The sequence below is a fragment of the Frieseomelitta varia genome, unplaced genomic scaffold (genome assembly GCF_011392965.1).
Source record: "Frieseomelitta varia isolate USP_RPSP 00005682 unplaced genomic scaffold, Fvar_1.2 scaffold_217, whole genome shotgun sequence".
Classification (NCBI taxonomy): domain Eukaryota; kingdom Metazoa; phylum Arthropoda; class Insecta; order Hymenoptera; family Apidae; genus Frieseomelitta; species Frieseomelitta varia.
The window spans coordinates 6,308-22,715 of NW_025109939.1; the positions used below are offsets into that span (position 1 = coordinate 6,308).

General features: G+C 33.6%; 1 protein-coding gene across 1 annotated transcript in view; it reads left to right on the forward strand.

The window, feature by feature from the left end:
* Positions 1-3,026: 3,026 nt before the first annotated feature.
* LOC122527438 (eye-specific diacylglycerol kinase) overlaps positions 3,027-16,408 on the forward strand; it is a gene marked incomplete at its 5' end in the record, with an annotated part of 52,610 nt that continues 39,228 nt past the window's right edge. The window contains one exon of the mRNA XM_043651640.1: positions 3,027-3,254. Coding sequence (XP_043507575.1) covers positions 3,027-3,254 — 228 coding nt within the window. The remainder of the gene's footprint in view (positions 3,255-16,408) is intronic.

Consider the following 16,408-nt stretch of genomic DNA (forward strand, 5'->3'; position numbering starts at 1 on the left):
TTTTGTTCAATAACTATAAATTACATCCATTTTTGTAAGTCAAACCTGTTTTACACATTTTCACAGCTCTTATACTATTTTCTAGATATTATAGTCATAATTAGAGTCTAAACTCAAAAATTATTCGCATCATTAATAATTATTAGCACCATACGAATTAATCACTAAATTACCGATAGAGGCAACGTAGAGCATAATTTCTGAATTTCAAATTACATTTTCACCAGTTTTTCGTGTTTCGTCGAACATTTACAAGTTAATGAATGACAATATGAACGATGAAAGAAGAAATTAAACACGCGAATCTAAAACTAAACACTGTCCCCCGAGATACATCGCGATAGGGTTTGAAACTCACTTATTAGGCTTGTTAAGACCAATTCTGAAGCACGACTCACAATCAATCGGCAGATTACAACATGAAACAACATCCTGCAATTTCTAAATTTTCGAACTATAGAACCTCTTTGATTTTGCTGCGTGGATCGGAACAAAGTACAAAAAAAAAAAAGTTTGACGAAGCTCCTTTGAGCTTCTGCAAAAAGATACCGCACGCAGAGCACGCTCTGTACATACGTTTCAGTGACGTAGACACGTCACTGAAATATCACTGGAAACAAGACGAGCGAACGGAGTAATTTCCGTTTCAGTCGTGTGACGTAGGAATAACACGACCTTTATCTCTCTTTCTCTCCCGCCCCCTCCTCCCCCGTTTCGCGTATTTTTCGATTTTTCCATATTGAAGATCCGCAATCCGAGAAAACGCCGTAGAGAAAACTACGTCATCTCGCGTTCGCTCTTTCTGTCTCGTGTTTGACCCAAATATCCGGCAATTTCCGCGGACTAATTATGCAAAAAGCAGGCTACGCGTTCAAGAGAGAGAGAGAGAGAGAGGCGAGCTTTGCCGCGTACGAGCGGCCTAAAATTTTTATATAATCGCGCAAAGGGAATCAGAGGGGGTCGGGTAACTTTTGCCACGTTGAAGTTGCACGCTGTGTCGCGCATTATGTGACGGGTCGCGTCTCTGAAATTTCGAGAGCTCTTGAATTTTTCACAGCAGCCAGCACGCTGCCGCGTGCTGATTTATATCCTACCGGTATAAATTTATTCTTTTTCTTTTTTTTTTTTTTTTTTTTTTCATCTCGTCGAACGTACGATCCATGGGTAGACGAAGAGTAGTTCAGCTGATTCGTTTCGAGAGTGATCCTTGATCATTGGTCACGGTTACGCAGGGTCAAAAGTTTCTTCTCACCTGTTTTTTTTTTCTTTTTTTTTTTTTTCTTTTAATAAAACATCAAAACTGATTTTATTAATTTTGAATTGAATTTAAGTTGTTTTTTTTTGCGTGTACTTTAATCTGTAAAAAAGAAAAAATTTTAAAAAAATATATAGTAAAAGTATAAAATATAATAAAAAATATATAAAATAAATAAAAGTGTAAAATATAATAAAAAAATATATAATAAAAGTAAAGTAAAATAATATATATAATATAATAAAGGTAAAGTAATAAAAGTATAAAAATAAAAATGTAATAAAAGTAAAGTAATAAAAGTATAAAAATAAAAATATAATAAAATATATAATAAAATATATAATATATAATAAATATATAACAAATTGCGGATTTATTTTTGGCCTTCCCTGTATTAACGCTAGAACTGTCTCAGGGAAACGAAAGTAAAACTCGCAACAAAGACTACGTAAAACATAGACTACGGAAGCTTTGGTTCATATATTTCAACTTAAGTACAAAATTCACAGAGCGATACATACATAGTTCGTGCAATGTTTGATTCATATAAAAGTGCGTCGTCGCGAATGTTTCTGTGAAAACGTGTCTTTCGAATTTTTCCAAAATTAAAAGTTACGAATTGAATCGTGTTGATCACTTTCTAGCGTCAAAAAGGGATAGGTTAAGTTAAGGGCCAACAAATTTATGGCAATTTACATCGAACTTTCATAAAATTCAAGTGAAAGTAATGGCGACGAATCTGCAGAATTTCCAAAATTAAAAATTACGTTGATCACTTTCTAACGTTAAAAAAGGGAAGATTAAAAAGATTAAGTTTATTAATAGATAAAGATAGATACATAAATAAAGAAAAATAATAGAAAGATAAATAAAGTTAATTAACCCAACATTAAGGATCAACAAATTTATGGCAATTTGTTGAACTTTCGTGAAATTGTAGAAGTGCAAGAAAATAGCAGTGAAAGGAAAAAGAATGTTAAACGATTCGAGCGAAATTTAATGATAAAATCGTCCTTGATGGACGATCCTTAATAAAATAATACACGATGTCCTGATTTGACACGTCTTCGTTCGGCTGAACGTCTTTCGAGCTTCAATATTTTTTACACTCTTGCTTTTAGAGGAATGAAAGTCCACCAGGAGCGACGAGCGGATTAAACAAAATTAACATGTTTGTTTGCAAACGGAAGGTACGTGCACGGATTTGTTCAGATTTGCAGAAAGTTCTTCCGAAAAAGAAATTTTTTTTCTTTTTCCCCGACGTTACGATGCTTCTTTGATTTTCGGTGTTTAACTCTCTGAAACACTGATTCACATCAGCATGATTTATTCAACAAAATCAGTTCTACCAACGGGACAACGAAAACTAAAGCTGTCGGTAGCTGTTGGTATCCAGCGTACGCTGGAAACTACTAATCGCCTATCTAGCTTGACGAATCCGTTCGTTGTGTACGATCAGCATGAAAATGTCGATAAAACTCGCTTACTTCAGTGTCGTCTAACCGTTGTGATACGTGAATCGATGTGTTATGACAGGTCAACTGTGCAGTTTTGTTACGTTAATTCCTCCACAGAACGACGAAACCGTTCGTCCCAAATACGATGCAATCGTTTGTCTCGATATACATATACACAGCTCTCGATTCGAGAAGGTTTTGGCTACTAGATATGTTCTCTCTCTCTCTCTCTCTCTCTGTCTCTGTCTCTGTCTATGTCTATGTCTATAGCCTCAGACTCTCGTAGCCTGTCTTGTCCACCATCGTAATGGAATTTCTGTAGAGGAATTAACGTCAACTGCAACAGCACACAGGCGATATCGAAGTGTCACTCCGTAATCGAGTGTCTTGCCGTTTTCAGAGGAAGAGAGGAGGGTGGAACGAGTGGCGGTCACCGTGAACCCCGATCGACGCCCGACTGGGGCCCCGGCGCGATTAATGGAGAACATCTTTGGGTGCCGACGTCAGCTTCCGGTGACTTTTGCTACGTCAACGACTGCTCGGTAAGTGTCACGTACGAACGACTCACCGAGAACATTCTTTTCGGCGAAGAGAAAGAGGATTTTCGATTTCTGGTTAGGCAGTGGTTAGGTCGTCTGACAATTTTTTTTTCTTTTTTTTTTTTTTTTCGATCGAAAACTCGCTGGTTTGACTTTGAATATAACGAGTGTAAATTGAAATATTTCGAATTCGTTAGGAATTCGTTAGGAATATAAATGTTCAATGATTCAGCGATTGTTAATAATTTACTATGCAAGTAAATAATGTATTCATTGTTGGAAGTGATTTGGCTATGAATATTGTTAATTCTTTACTGTCGACGAGGTATCGTTTCTGGGATGCAATGGTTTACCAGAGTCTGCGAGACTCCTGAAATTTTAGTTAATTTTCAGAACTTTTGCTTCTATTATTTTTGATAATTCTTTATTATTAATTACGATTTACTTATTGTTATTGATTATAATTGGCGAATACCTTCATTATTTCTGATAATTCTTCATTGCCCTTTGTAATTTTACTTATTTGAACTCCTCTCTGTTACACGTTTTCTTAATAAACATATGATTAAAATAATAGTATAAAATAAGCAATTAAAATAATAGTATAAATAATAGTAATAATAATATAAATAATAAACAACAAAATAGACCATTAAAATAATAGTAATAATAATATAAATAATAAACAATAATAGGGGTATTCATAAGTAAGTGTCGATTTTTTTCAATTTTTCAACTTAATAAACATCATAGATTAAAACTGTATTAATTCTCAACTAAAATAACATTTTGTACAATATCAAAAAAGGGTACCCATAATAGAACATTGGTTATATTAATTCCATTTCAAATTACACGAACAAATCCCGTGTGCCTTTACGTGTATGTGATAAATCAGAGGAGTCCCTGAGATTTCTCCTTGGCAGTAGAGGATTAAGTTTGACAATGAGAGGGCGAGAGTTTCCTTGCAGAATAATTTACTTGGTGTAATATTAGTGAATTCGTGAGTCCAGTGCAAAGGAGCAACCAGCCTATATATAATAGCAGTGTCACAAGATATATTCTTCAGCCTGTATGAAAAGTAGAATTACAATTTTCATAAAATTGCTATCTTCTTATTTTGACATAAATTTCTATTTAAAAATTATGAAGATAATTTATCAAGAAATGCCAGAATTGATACAAAGAAAAAGAAATATTCAAAATTTTCTGGCACAGCTTCTTCTTGCATGAGAAACAATACGGAAGATCATCTATAGGATTTGTTCGTTGATAAATTTATTACATAAGCTACTACGTAAGAGGATTCATTGATATTAATTGCTTACTAATTGAACTGACGTTCGTTACTGAAATTTTGCTAGTTACAAGTCGTACGGTTGTAAAGCTCCTTTTTACAAATATTTCTTCGAAATTGGAATGTTACGAGTTCTACGTTTGTTATGTTTTATATAGTATTCGTTAGCCATCAATGGCGAGGATCTTCGATACCCATTACGAGGGAATGGATCTGTTGTAGCTCAATTTTGTCGATCAATTATCCGGAAAATTGAATCGCCGGCAATTCGAAATATTATATTTCCCTGCACACGTGTACGTTGTTCCCGAACTGGAATACGCGGAGTCGTTTTCATTTGGAAACGTCGATATCGTAATACGACGATAAAACTATTTAATTGAAACGATGCATAACAGACAATTCGTAAAAGTACTGTCAACCGAACTGTATGTCGGCATTTTGTATCGCCGATTGTTTCGACGAATGAAGGTTGGAAGTCGATTCATTTCTTAGGTAAAATTTTTACCTATAATACAGCACGATTTTATGCAATGTAATACGATTAAGTGCTGGAACGTTTGCAACGTTCGTAGCACAAACGTCCGCGAATAAAGTAGAGACGTCTCAATTATCCTTCGTGACAAATTGTTTTCTTTACGGGCGAACAAGCGTCCGTGAATTTAGTTGTAACAGCACGCCGGGGAAGATCGTGGCGCACGAGGGTACTTGTTTTTGACGTGCGACATTTTTAAAAAAAAGCATTTCTCGAGTGTTTGCTGGAAACTTTCTCGGAATGCCGCAAAAACCCGGGATTGTTATATTTCGCACCGGACGCGTCGGGGAAGTTTCACGCGAATCGTCTTATCTCGTTAAAGTAGATACTTGCCTCGGGGTATTCAGAATTTTTTAGAATTTTTCTTGTACTGAGAAATGTAATGAACGTCATGATAAATCAGAGGACAAATACGTTGGAGAAAAATTTCATTTGAAGGTAATTATTGAAATTTCTTAGTTAGCAGTTTTAGGAACATTGCAAGTTATTGGTGACGTAGAGATAATTGATGAAACAACGAGTGACATGAAACTTCTCTTTCAGATTAGGAATATATAGAGTAGTTAGTGTTCGAAAGGAATCTCTGTTTTAAGAAAAGACGAATTTCTACTAAAAATAAAATCTTTAAAAAGACAAATTTCCATTAAGAATTAAGGCGTTTAAAAATATTAAAAATCAGTAGAAATTCGTTTTTGAAATTCGTAAAAATTAATTTCTAGAACGGCGAGTTTCTACTAACAATAACAAAAGGCTCTCAAAAAGGCTACTAAAAAATTAGATCCCAACAAACGGTATTCTACTATATAATAATATATAGCTGATACATTATAAAATTATATATACTATGCAATAACAATACAATTCTACTGTACAATACAAAATAACATTTTCTGCTAATATAAAATATTTAGTTAAAATTGAAATATTTAAAATATAAAATATTAAAAAATAGTGTTCTCCGTCAAAATTAACTTTTGTAAAATACCAATAAATAACCCTTTCTCTCTCTTTCTCTCTCTCTCTCTCTCTCCGTCTTTCTTTTCGTTTTGAAAGCCAATAATTGAAAAAGAAGAAAACAGAAAGGAAATTGTATTTATTAATTCAAGTGAAAGAATCATAACAGCGAGGGATATTGTGGGTGTAGGCGAATGGAGAAATACATGGGCGTGTAACGTGATATATTTCCGTCAAATTAACGAAACCATGAATAGTTGGAAACTTTTCAGAAGCCACGGTAGAATCGTTTCAATGGCAACCATAGGAAAATGCAGCTTTTCAGTTGTGCTACCATCTTTTCGTTTTGTGTTAATTGAAGCATCTTTCGAAACCTCTGTCATTGTTAACAATCACGTGAAATATTTATTGTTCTTCCTTTTCGACTGGGCGAAGAGGGGACATGTATCTTGTTGAGAAGAATTCTAATTCATTAAATTACAGTTGTCAGGGTTTGACAATCTTTATTTTGGCAGTAGACGTCGTATAATTTCTATTCTACGTTGTCTCGGCCGATTGTCGAACTGATTTCTAATTTCTCATTGAAGAAATCCATCTCTCGATTTCAATTTTCGTTTGCTTAATTGCAAGCTGATTTGTTTGATCTCGATTGGAATTAAGTGACGGAATGGAGAAGGGAAACGAAATAGGAAAAATGGGAGAGAGAGAAAAAAAGAAAAGGAGAGAGAATAGGAAAAGAAAAGAGACAGCTGGATTTAAAGAATTAAAGAGTAAAAAAGAAGAGAAAGATTGGAAAAGGAATAAAATATGTATAATACAAGATACTAAGTTAGGAAGGTACAAGGTGGAAAGGAAAGAATGGAAGAATAAAAGGAATGAAATGGATCTCTGTACATTTAATATGTTAGTGGCATTTTTTATAAATATGTTATGCACGTTGTATAATTTCAAAGATTAAGCGCTACGTCATGTATTAAGGTCTTCAGAGATGAATTTAAAGTCAGAAATTATTTTTCTGAAATGCATGATTTATTCGTCTGTGGTTATTAATGAAATATTTGAGGAACGATTATAGTTACTCTTGCAAGTACTTCGACGTAATTTGTCAAATTATTTATTTATAACAATTGGATATTCACGTTAGCTATTCCTGAAAGATTTTTACACGATCAAAATTATTTATTCATATTCATCGTCATCATTTTGGATATATATGTAACTTCGTAAGGAAAAGATCATATAACCTGATCTTTCTATTTGTAAGCATTTGAAGCTTTTATTTTGACTTATACTTTTCTCATCGGAAATTATAAAAATTTAAATATTAAAAAATGTTTTTCATGACTAAATTTGTTATATTCTTGAAGGTTATATGTCATCATTTTATTGAACGTGGAACGTTAGAGTTAAATATTAGGATTTCTTGAATTTTAAACCCTGATATTCAACGTTCAATAAAATGGTGAAAAATGATCGCACACAAATCCGGCTTGAACATTCGAAACGATAGTGGATCTAGTTACGAAACAGATTTTTCAGTGTTTCAAACACGCATGAATGAATTTTTACAATTTTCGAGGGAAATGTATCCTCACTTTTTCACTCCGTTACGTGATGTAAAGTCTTCTTCGACAAAAAAAGAAAAAAAAAAAAAAAAAAGAAGGAACTCACGACAGTAAAAGTAAAAGCTTTAAAACGAGATTTAAATGGGTCATTGTACGATTTTCGTCTTCTTCTTTTTTTCACGAATTTTTCATTTTTCATACCTTGTTCGAACTGAAAAAGGAAAATCGAATACCGACGTGCCTCGCAAGTTAAATTTCACCAAGCTAATATTAGAATCTCATAACGTCCCGCAACCTGACAGGTGAAATGTCAAATCGTAAATAGCTTATCCATAAGAAAATTGCCGGAACGAAATATCGCGAGTAACGATCCCCGAGGCACGTGAGAGATTCGATCGTTTCAATTTTCAACGTGTTCCTGGGAATTCTGTATCGCCTGTGCGGCGCGAACACGCCTGCACGACGACGTCGACGAATCGATAGAAGTCGGCCACCGTGACGAAACGATCGACATGTCCACTTGAAACGGCGGCAACTTGAAAAAAAGAAGAAAAAAAAAAAGAAGAAGAAAAAGAAGAAACTAAAAACTAAACGAATCGTGACGAGACGTTGTACTTTTCCTATATTCTTCCGTAGGTCACGCGCGTGCCTCGCGAAGAACGTAAACTTCGACCTGTTTCAATACGCGTTTCACGCGTTTGCTTCATTTCGCTTCGTACGATCCACCCGAGGCAGCCATAAATTTCATCTGGCGCGACGAACGTCGCACCGCTGGACCTCGATTTAACCGTCGATGATTTACGTTCTTTTCGCGTGAAGGGAACAACGTGTACGAGGTTTCAACAGCGCCGGTATTCGGTGAAATCGAATCGGCGTGTCGCCGAAACGGGAAATTAAGTGGCGATGGTAAACGCGCTTTCGCGCAATTTTGCTTCGCCTGTTCGCTCGCCACTCGGCCCGCATTTCCGAAATTGTAAAAGTGAAACAACCGTGGACGTTCACACGTTCTTTTTTTCTTTTTTTTTCGTGTCGGTGCGCTCGCGCTTAGCGAAAGGCTCGTGTAATCACGTTATTTAATTAGGTTATGGAATCACTCGCTGATGCGTGCGCGTAAATTGCGTTGCCGAAATTGGTTTTTCGTTTCTCTCTTTTTCTGTTGGCTGCGATTATACGAGCCTTCACGCTTCGACGCGATGTCTTTGAATAATTTGGATAATTTCACACTTTTTTTTCTGTTTCTCTTTCTCGTTTCACTTTGATTTTTCGTCGCTTATTTTTTTTTGTTTTTGTTTTTTTTTTTTATTGAATTTTTTCGTGATTTAATATCTGGGTCATTGAAGCAACGTGTTTTGAGCGAAGTATAATCGTGAATTTACATAAAAATCTGCAGACTATTGGAATACAGTAAATTCATGTTTTTGAAAATACAGTTAAATAAACAGAATGGCAACAGAAATATTACAGAAAACGCTGTACTTTCGGTATTTTATATATTTTTTCATATGTATGACCGTCATGTGCTGTGTAAATGCCCTTGTATTTATTTGAACTAATTGTAAGAATGACGCGTAAAAACAAAAATTCATAACGATAATCGTAAAAGAAAGAAAATCAATCAGAATAATTAGTTCTTTCTAAATTAAGGTATAATTATGTAGACTGTATAATTGTTGCAATAATTACAATCATGTTACGTAGACTGTATAATTATGGCCGATTATCAATAATTAAGACAAGAAGAAACGAATAACACAGATACGATATTTCAAATTCGTCTCCTCATTTTAATTGCAAAGAACTCGTAATCGTCCACTTTACTGTGTTATAAAATATTCAATTTCATTATATTCTTTTTTTTTTCAACTAACGTCACGCGTATTTTGCATATTTGGAGCGTAAACAGAGTCATAACAATATTTCTAATGACACAAGTGTAATTTCTGTAATATAATGCAGCCATAAATGACGACAGGAAAAAGATGAGATCAATTCTAAATGAACTTTTTCTTTTTTTCTTTTATTGAAGTAAACAAAGAAATAAGAGTACACGTAACAGTTTCTAATTGGCAGGGTGTTAATAGGCGATTGAAAACGAAATGGGATAAAGTCGAAAAACATGGTGCATGGCATGGTAGAGAACGATCCATCATATCGGTCCATACTGCATCTATACACACGTATTATATATAATCACTGCAAGAGGTACAATAATCTCGCGCGATTGTTATCGAAAATACGCGATTTCACGCGTTAAATCACAACGCGAATCGATCAAACGTTCCTGTAATCGTTTTCTCGTTTTCTCGCGCGTTAAATAATCATTGGCTGAATAACGAGTAAATAATTATCGCTTAGCAGCTGCCCGATAATATATACGCTTATCGTTCTCACGTCATTTTCTCGTTTTACATTGCGTTGCCAGGTCCTCGTTACAAAGGGTGTGTTATAAAACGTTCAACACCGGATTTAATATTGAATCATGTGATAGGAGAAAAGTCAAAAATTCTTGACGCATGTCGTTTGGATATTCACAGTGTTCCATGTTGTATATTAATAATATCCTAGAATCATATTCTAATATTATTCTAGAATTATATTCTAATATTATTCTCGAATTATTTTCTAATATTTTTCTGGAATTGTATTCTAATATTGTTCTAGAATTGTAGTCTAATATTATTCTAGAATTGTATTCTAATATTATTCTAGAATTCTATTCTAATATTATTCTAGAATTGTATTCTAACATTATCTTAGAATTCTATTCTAATATTATTCTAGAATTATATTTTAATATTATTCTAGAATTGTATTCTAACATTATCCTAGAATTCTATTCTAATATTATTCTAGAATTATATTTTAATATTATTCTAGAATTGTATTCTAATATTATTCTAGAATTGTATTCTCACATTATTCTAGAATTGTATTTTAACATTATTCTAGAATTATATTCTAACATTATTCTAGAATTGTATTCTAACATTATTCTAGAATTATATTCTAACATTATTCTAAACTTGTGAATTGACAAAAATTTTTTAATCCTTAAACGTTTTCGCGATTCGTTATTTCGTGTTATTTCGAACATGCTACGTAAATGGAATAAAAAGGGAAAAGAAAGAATAAAATTCTAATTGTAAGTGTTATTCCAAATTATAATTTAATTCTAAATTCTTGACTTTTAGCTCTTATTTTAATTACATGAATATTCCTGGAAATTTGCAACGTTCTAATTCTACATTATTAATCCCAAATTTATGAGTTGAGTAGAATTCTTAATTTTCTTAACTTTTCACTTTTATTCCATCATATTAATTACTTGCACATCGTCAGAAATTTACGACGTTTCAAGCTACTAATTCTAAATGTGAGAAATATAAAAAAAAATTCTCCATACATTTCACGGTTCATGATTTCACATTGTACTTTTAGATAAGGTCTATTTATGCTAGACGAAACACGTGTTGATAATGTTTTATTATTGTTTTGTTCGTTAGTATATGTAATATCGTTCATCATAGCGAAAGGATACAAGCGTTCAGCATGTCGAATTTTTCCTTTTTTTAAATTTAACTCCGATAGTTATTGCATTAGAGGAAGAGGATCGTACGAAGAAGATGGAATGTCCATCCAATATGGACCAGTCACGAAACCTTTTATACCACCAATTATTGGATCACGATACAAACTTTTTGTCCTTTTAATTCTCACTTTTTCAGTTGTGTGAACGTCGGACGACTTTTTTTTTTTTTTGAAACTTCGTTGCCAATAAACCAAACATGAATCTCGTGCAAGCCTGGTTGACATGGCTGCGGAGTTCATTTTTCTCTTTTCAAACGATCCGCGTTCGCTCATTGGACTTTGCCCCGTGTAAATGAATGATTAGAAATAACGACAAACTACTATCGACACGCGACATGCGATTTCGACGATTCTGTTCGCGGCTCGTCGATAGCGCGAATGGTTCATCGAATGGTGCCATGAAAACGATACAGAGAAAGAACGAAAAGAAAAATCTAACAGACGAAATAAGAAAAATGAAACGAAGAAGTAAAGGTGACGAAATTCATCACTTTTAAACATCAGTTTAAGCACATCCATTCTGCGGCAATTCGTTCGCAGCTTGGAAATTCGGCCGTAAGAGAGAGAGAGAGAGAGAGAGAGAGAGAGAGAGAGAGAGAGACAGAGAGAGATAGAGAGAGAGAAAAAAGAAAAGTAAGGCGTTAAAACGGTTTTTAATTACTTTTCCGACACTCTATTTTTAGCGGACCGAGTCGCGCTCGCTTTGTCTCTACGTGGACGACGAGCAAAACTGTTTTATCAGGCTTTCTCTCCCCTTTCACCCCGTTTACCGCCGCGATTCCTTCATATTTGTTGAACTTTTAATTACTGTTTAATTCAGAAGCGCAGGAGACCCAGTCGAGTGAAACTCCCATTGCTAATTGCTTCCTGCTGCATCCTCCGTTCTGTTCGTTCGTCTTTCATCTCAGCCTTCTCCGTTGCGCGGGCTTCCTCCGTTTTATGGCTGTTCGCGTTTCCCACTTTGACTGCGCGAAATTCCTCTAATATCGCGCTCCTTCACCTGTGCTTCTCCTGTGTTTCATTGTTCCATTTCGTTGAATAACTTTGGATGGTGTCTGAGAGGAGATCCTCGAGAAGTTGATATTTTTCCACACTCAAACACACAATCCCCGATATACGTGGATTGAGTGTACATTGAAAATACACGTGCACACTTGGTTGAAAACATACAGATGAAAATTGTATTACGGGGACTTAAGGACTCGTATTCTGAATATACGCGTTTCGATGTAGGAGAACCCGAAATATCGGGTCGGGTCGGGAACACGAAATTTTTTCGGGATCGAAACGGGTACCACAAAATTTCGAGATTCTCGAAAGATTCGGGATTCTCGAAAGTGCCGGAATTTTTGAAAGAATCGGGATTTCCGAAAGAGCTGGGATTTGGAAAAGGATTGGCAACAAGCTTAAATAATTCGTTAAAGCCTACGCCTTCAACGAATTATCGAAAGATCGCAGATCTAGAACCATCATTCGAGCAATTCCTACTGTTACATCTTTTGGTTTAACAATCTTCCACGTATCATTTTGTACATGCGACAAATTTTATATCGATTCAGTTTCTTCTCTAGTACATCTACTAATGTTTGAATGCATATGCTTCAAATGGCGTAATAAACCAGTAGTATTTGCATACCTAGTTTTAAATTCATGGTGACGATGCGTGCATTCCGCCTTTGTATCATCTTTTTCTTGAAAATGTTTCCAAACAGAGTTCCTCTTTACCTTCTTCCTTTGCACGATATCTTCTGCACTATTTCCTGCTACCACAACTTTAGTCTCACTATCACTCGACATTTTTTTTAAAGATTTTTAATATTAAATTCACACAGGTTTTGAAATATACGTCTGATCTTCTCGAATGTCTCAGCGATACAGCGTACATAATGTCCAAGTACTAAGCGCGTAGTCACAGGTTCGTTTACATCAGGTCACACGATTCTTAGAATCCGTGTTTCCAATAATTTCACTGGCAGAAGAAATTGAACTGTGTATTTACATATTTTGTAGGCAGCTACAGCATTATAGAGCAGTTCGAGAAATGGTAGTCGGGTTCTCGAAATTTTCGGGAATCTCGACTTTTTCGGGAAACTCGATCCCTTCGGGAATCTCGAAATTTTCAGGAACCCGACTCGACCCGACTCGATCTCTTCCCGATTCGTCCCGACTATCGGGTTCTGATATTTTCGGGTTCTCGCACACCCTCTAATGTTGAACAACGAATGAAAGACGAGCGGAGAGAAAATCCCTAATTTTATTTCAAGTTAAATAAACGTGTCTTTGTACAGAATGCGAAGTGAATTTACAAATACTAACTACTTTACAATTAACTAAAACTAAATGCACGCAACTTAAAACTAAACGCACGCAACTTAAAATTAACACGCACGCATCCCACGATGTCCCTGCGAGATGTCCCTCGTCGTCCATCGGTGACCCGCTGGGGACCCAATAGTTTACTTATCAACTAATTGTACCTACAGTTCAGTTTACATCGTAAAATAAAGAATGAACAGAAATTTTCATGATCTAAACTGAACTGTAGATTGCGTAGTTCTTAGCTTGATATCGTTTCACAAATATTAAAGTTTATCGTTTTACAATTTAGCTTGATAACGTTTTACAAACTTTAATTTTGTAAAACGATATCAATTACCAAGACCCACCACGTGGAAGTGACTACGCACGGGTCTCATTATAATGTATTATATATCAGTACTGTTTCATGTATTTCTCACACAGGTTTCAACTTGTATTGAATTTAAGTAATTTGGTAGGAATGATATTCATAAAATAAGGCATAATTGTTTGATTGATCTGATGACTAATTTGAGATATTGAAGAAATATTCTTGTTTGACTAATTAATAGTAAAGGACTAAATTATTTTCAAGTTATAGATTCAAAGAGAAATTCTGAATTGCAGTATTATTGTTAGACTAATATTATTTATGTATATGCAAAAATATAACGTAATTTTTTTTCAAACTTTCTAAATTTGGTCGATGTGTCCACGACAAAAATTCAATTCGTAATGAGTTCATGTCTCCGTATCGATTGATATTAATCTGATCTTTCGTCGTTAATGATGCGATGCAGATAATCAAAAATTTTTTAGAAATGTATCAGTGACTCAATTACTACAAATGATTAATTAAAAATTTTAAATAGTACTTAGAAATGTTATAGAAGAGAATTTATTGTTCAATTGTTACAAATAAATTATTAGAAATATTAGATAATGTTTAAACAAGTAGAATATTCAGAAATATTATTTAAAAACTCACTCCTAAATTTTGGTCGATGTGCACACAACGGAAGTTTAATTGATAATAAGCTTCCGTACCGCTTAAGGTTAATATATACAAATTTTGGTCGTCAGCAATCCAGAACTGTTGATAATTTTTTCTCAAACTTTCTAAAATTTGATCGACGTGCACACGATGGTTTTTCAATTGGTAATGAGCCTTCATACCGTTCAAGGTTAATATATATCTCGGTGGTCAGTGATCCAGAACAGTTGATAATCTTTTTCAAACTTCTAAAATTTGATCGATGTACACACGATGAAAGTTAAATTCGTAATGAGCTCTTGTCTCCGTTTGATCGATTGACATTAATCTGATCTTTCGGTCGTTAATAATGCGATACAGATAATAAAAATTTTTTAGAAATGTATTAGTGACGCGATTATTACAAAAAATGGATTAAAAATTTTAAATAGTATTTAGAAATGTTATAGAAGTGAATTTATTGTTTATTTGTTACAAATAAATTATTATAAATATTGGATAATATTTAAATAATCAGAATATTCAGAAATATTTAAAAACTCACTCGTAAATTTTGGTCGATCTGCACACGACGGAAGTTCAATTGGAAATGAGTCTCCGTACCGCTGAAGGTTAATTTAATATTCCGATTGTCAGCGACCCGGAAGTATTGACAATTTTTTTCAAACTTCTAAAATTTGGTCGATGTGCGCACGACAGAAATTTAATTGTTAATGATTCTCCGCTCAAGGTTAATATATATTTCGGTCGTCGGTGATTCAGGACAGTTGATAATTTTTTTCAAACATCTAAAATTTGGTCGATGTGTCCACGACAAAAATTCAATTCGTAATGAGCTTTTGTCTGCGTATCGATTGACATTAATCTGATCTTTCGGTCGTTAATAATGCGATACAGATAATAAAAATTTCTTGAAAATGTATTAGTGACGCGATTATTACAAAAAATGGATTAAAAATTTTAAATAGTATTTAGAAATGTTATAGAAGTGAATTTATTGTTTATTTGTTACAAATAAATTATTATAAATATTGGATAATATTTAAATAATCAGAATATTCAGAAATATTTAAAAACTCACTCGTAAATTTTGGTCGATCTGCACACGACGGAAGTTCAATTGGAAATGAGTCTCCGTACCGCTGAAGGTTAATTTAATATTCCGATTGTCAGCGACCCGGAACTGTTGATAATTTTTTTTTAATTTTTCGAAAGTATTTGTCTATTACACTAATCAATTGTTTTTAGATTTCTATCGCAAGGTTACACTTTCATAAATATGTTATAATGTCAAATGTATAAATTTTTTTATCTATGGCTAAAAGTGAATTTACACTTTCATGATATTAATTTAACTAAGTTATAACTGCATTGATGTATACTGAATAGAAATTTATGTAGAGAAAATGTAGTCAAAAATCGCGTTGAACAGTGGTCGTCGCTTCAGAATAACATATAAGCGCAACATATAAAAATTTTCGCTCTTTTATTGTCAAAGAGCAAGAAATATATGTATTATGTAACTATCTTTTCCGTTATTGTAAATAAAATAATTCAATTATTATAAATGAATTATTGAAACTATGAAATAATGCTTGGGAATTCAATCACTGATTCAATTGTTATAAATAATTCGTTAAAATTGTTAATATACAAAAATATCATCGAGATGCATTATTTTACAGTTTGAATAATTCATTTGAAACAATTAAATTACTTCCACAATATTTCTAGTCATTATTTAATAATTTTTACAACTTTTATATTACGATTAAACAATTAAATTAAATTAATCATTTCAATAAGTCAGAGTCATTTCTCTTAAGTACATTTTGTTCAAGATTCTTATAAATTATTAGTTAAAAATTTTAAATAGCAACGTTAGAAACATTACAGATGAGAATTTATTGTTTAATTGTTACAAAT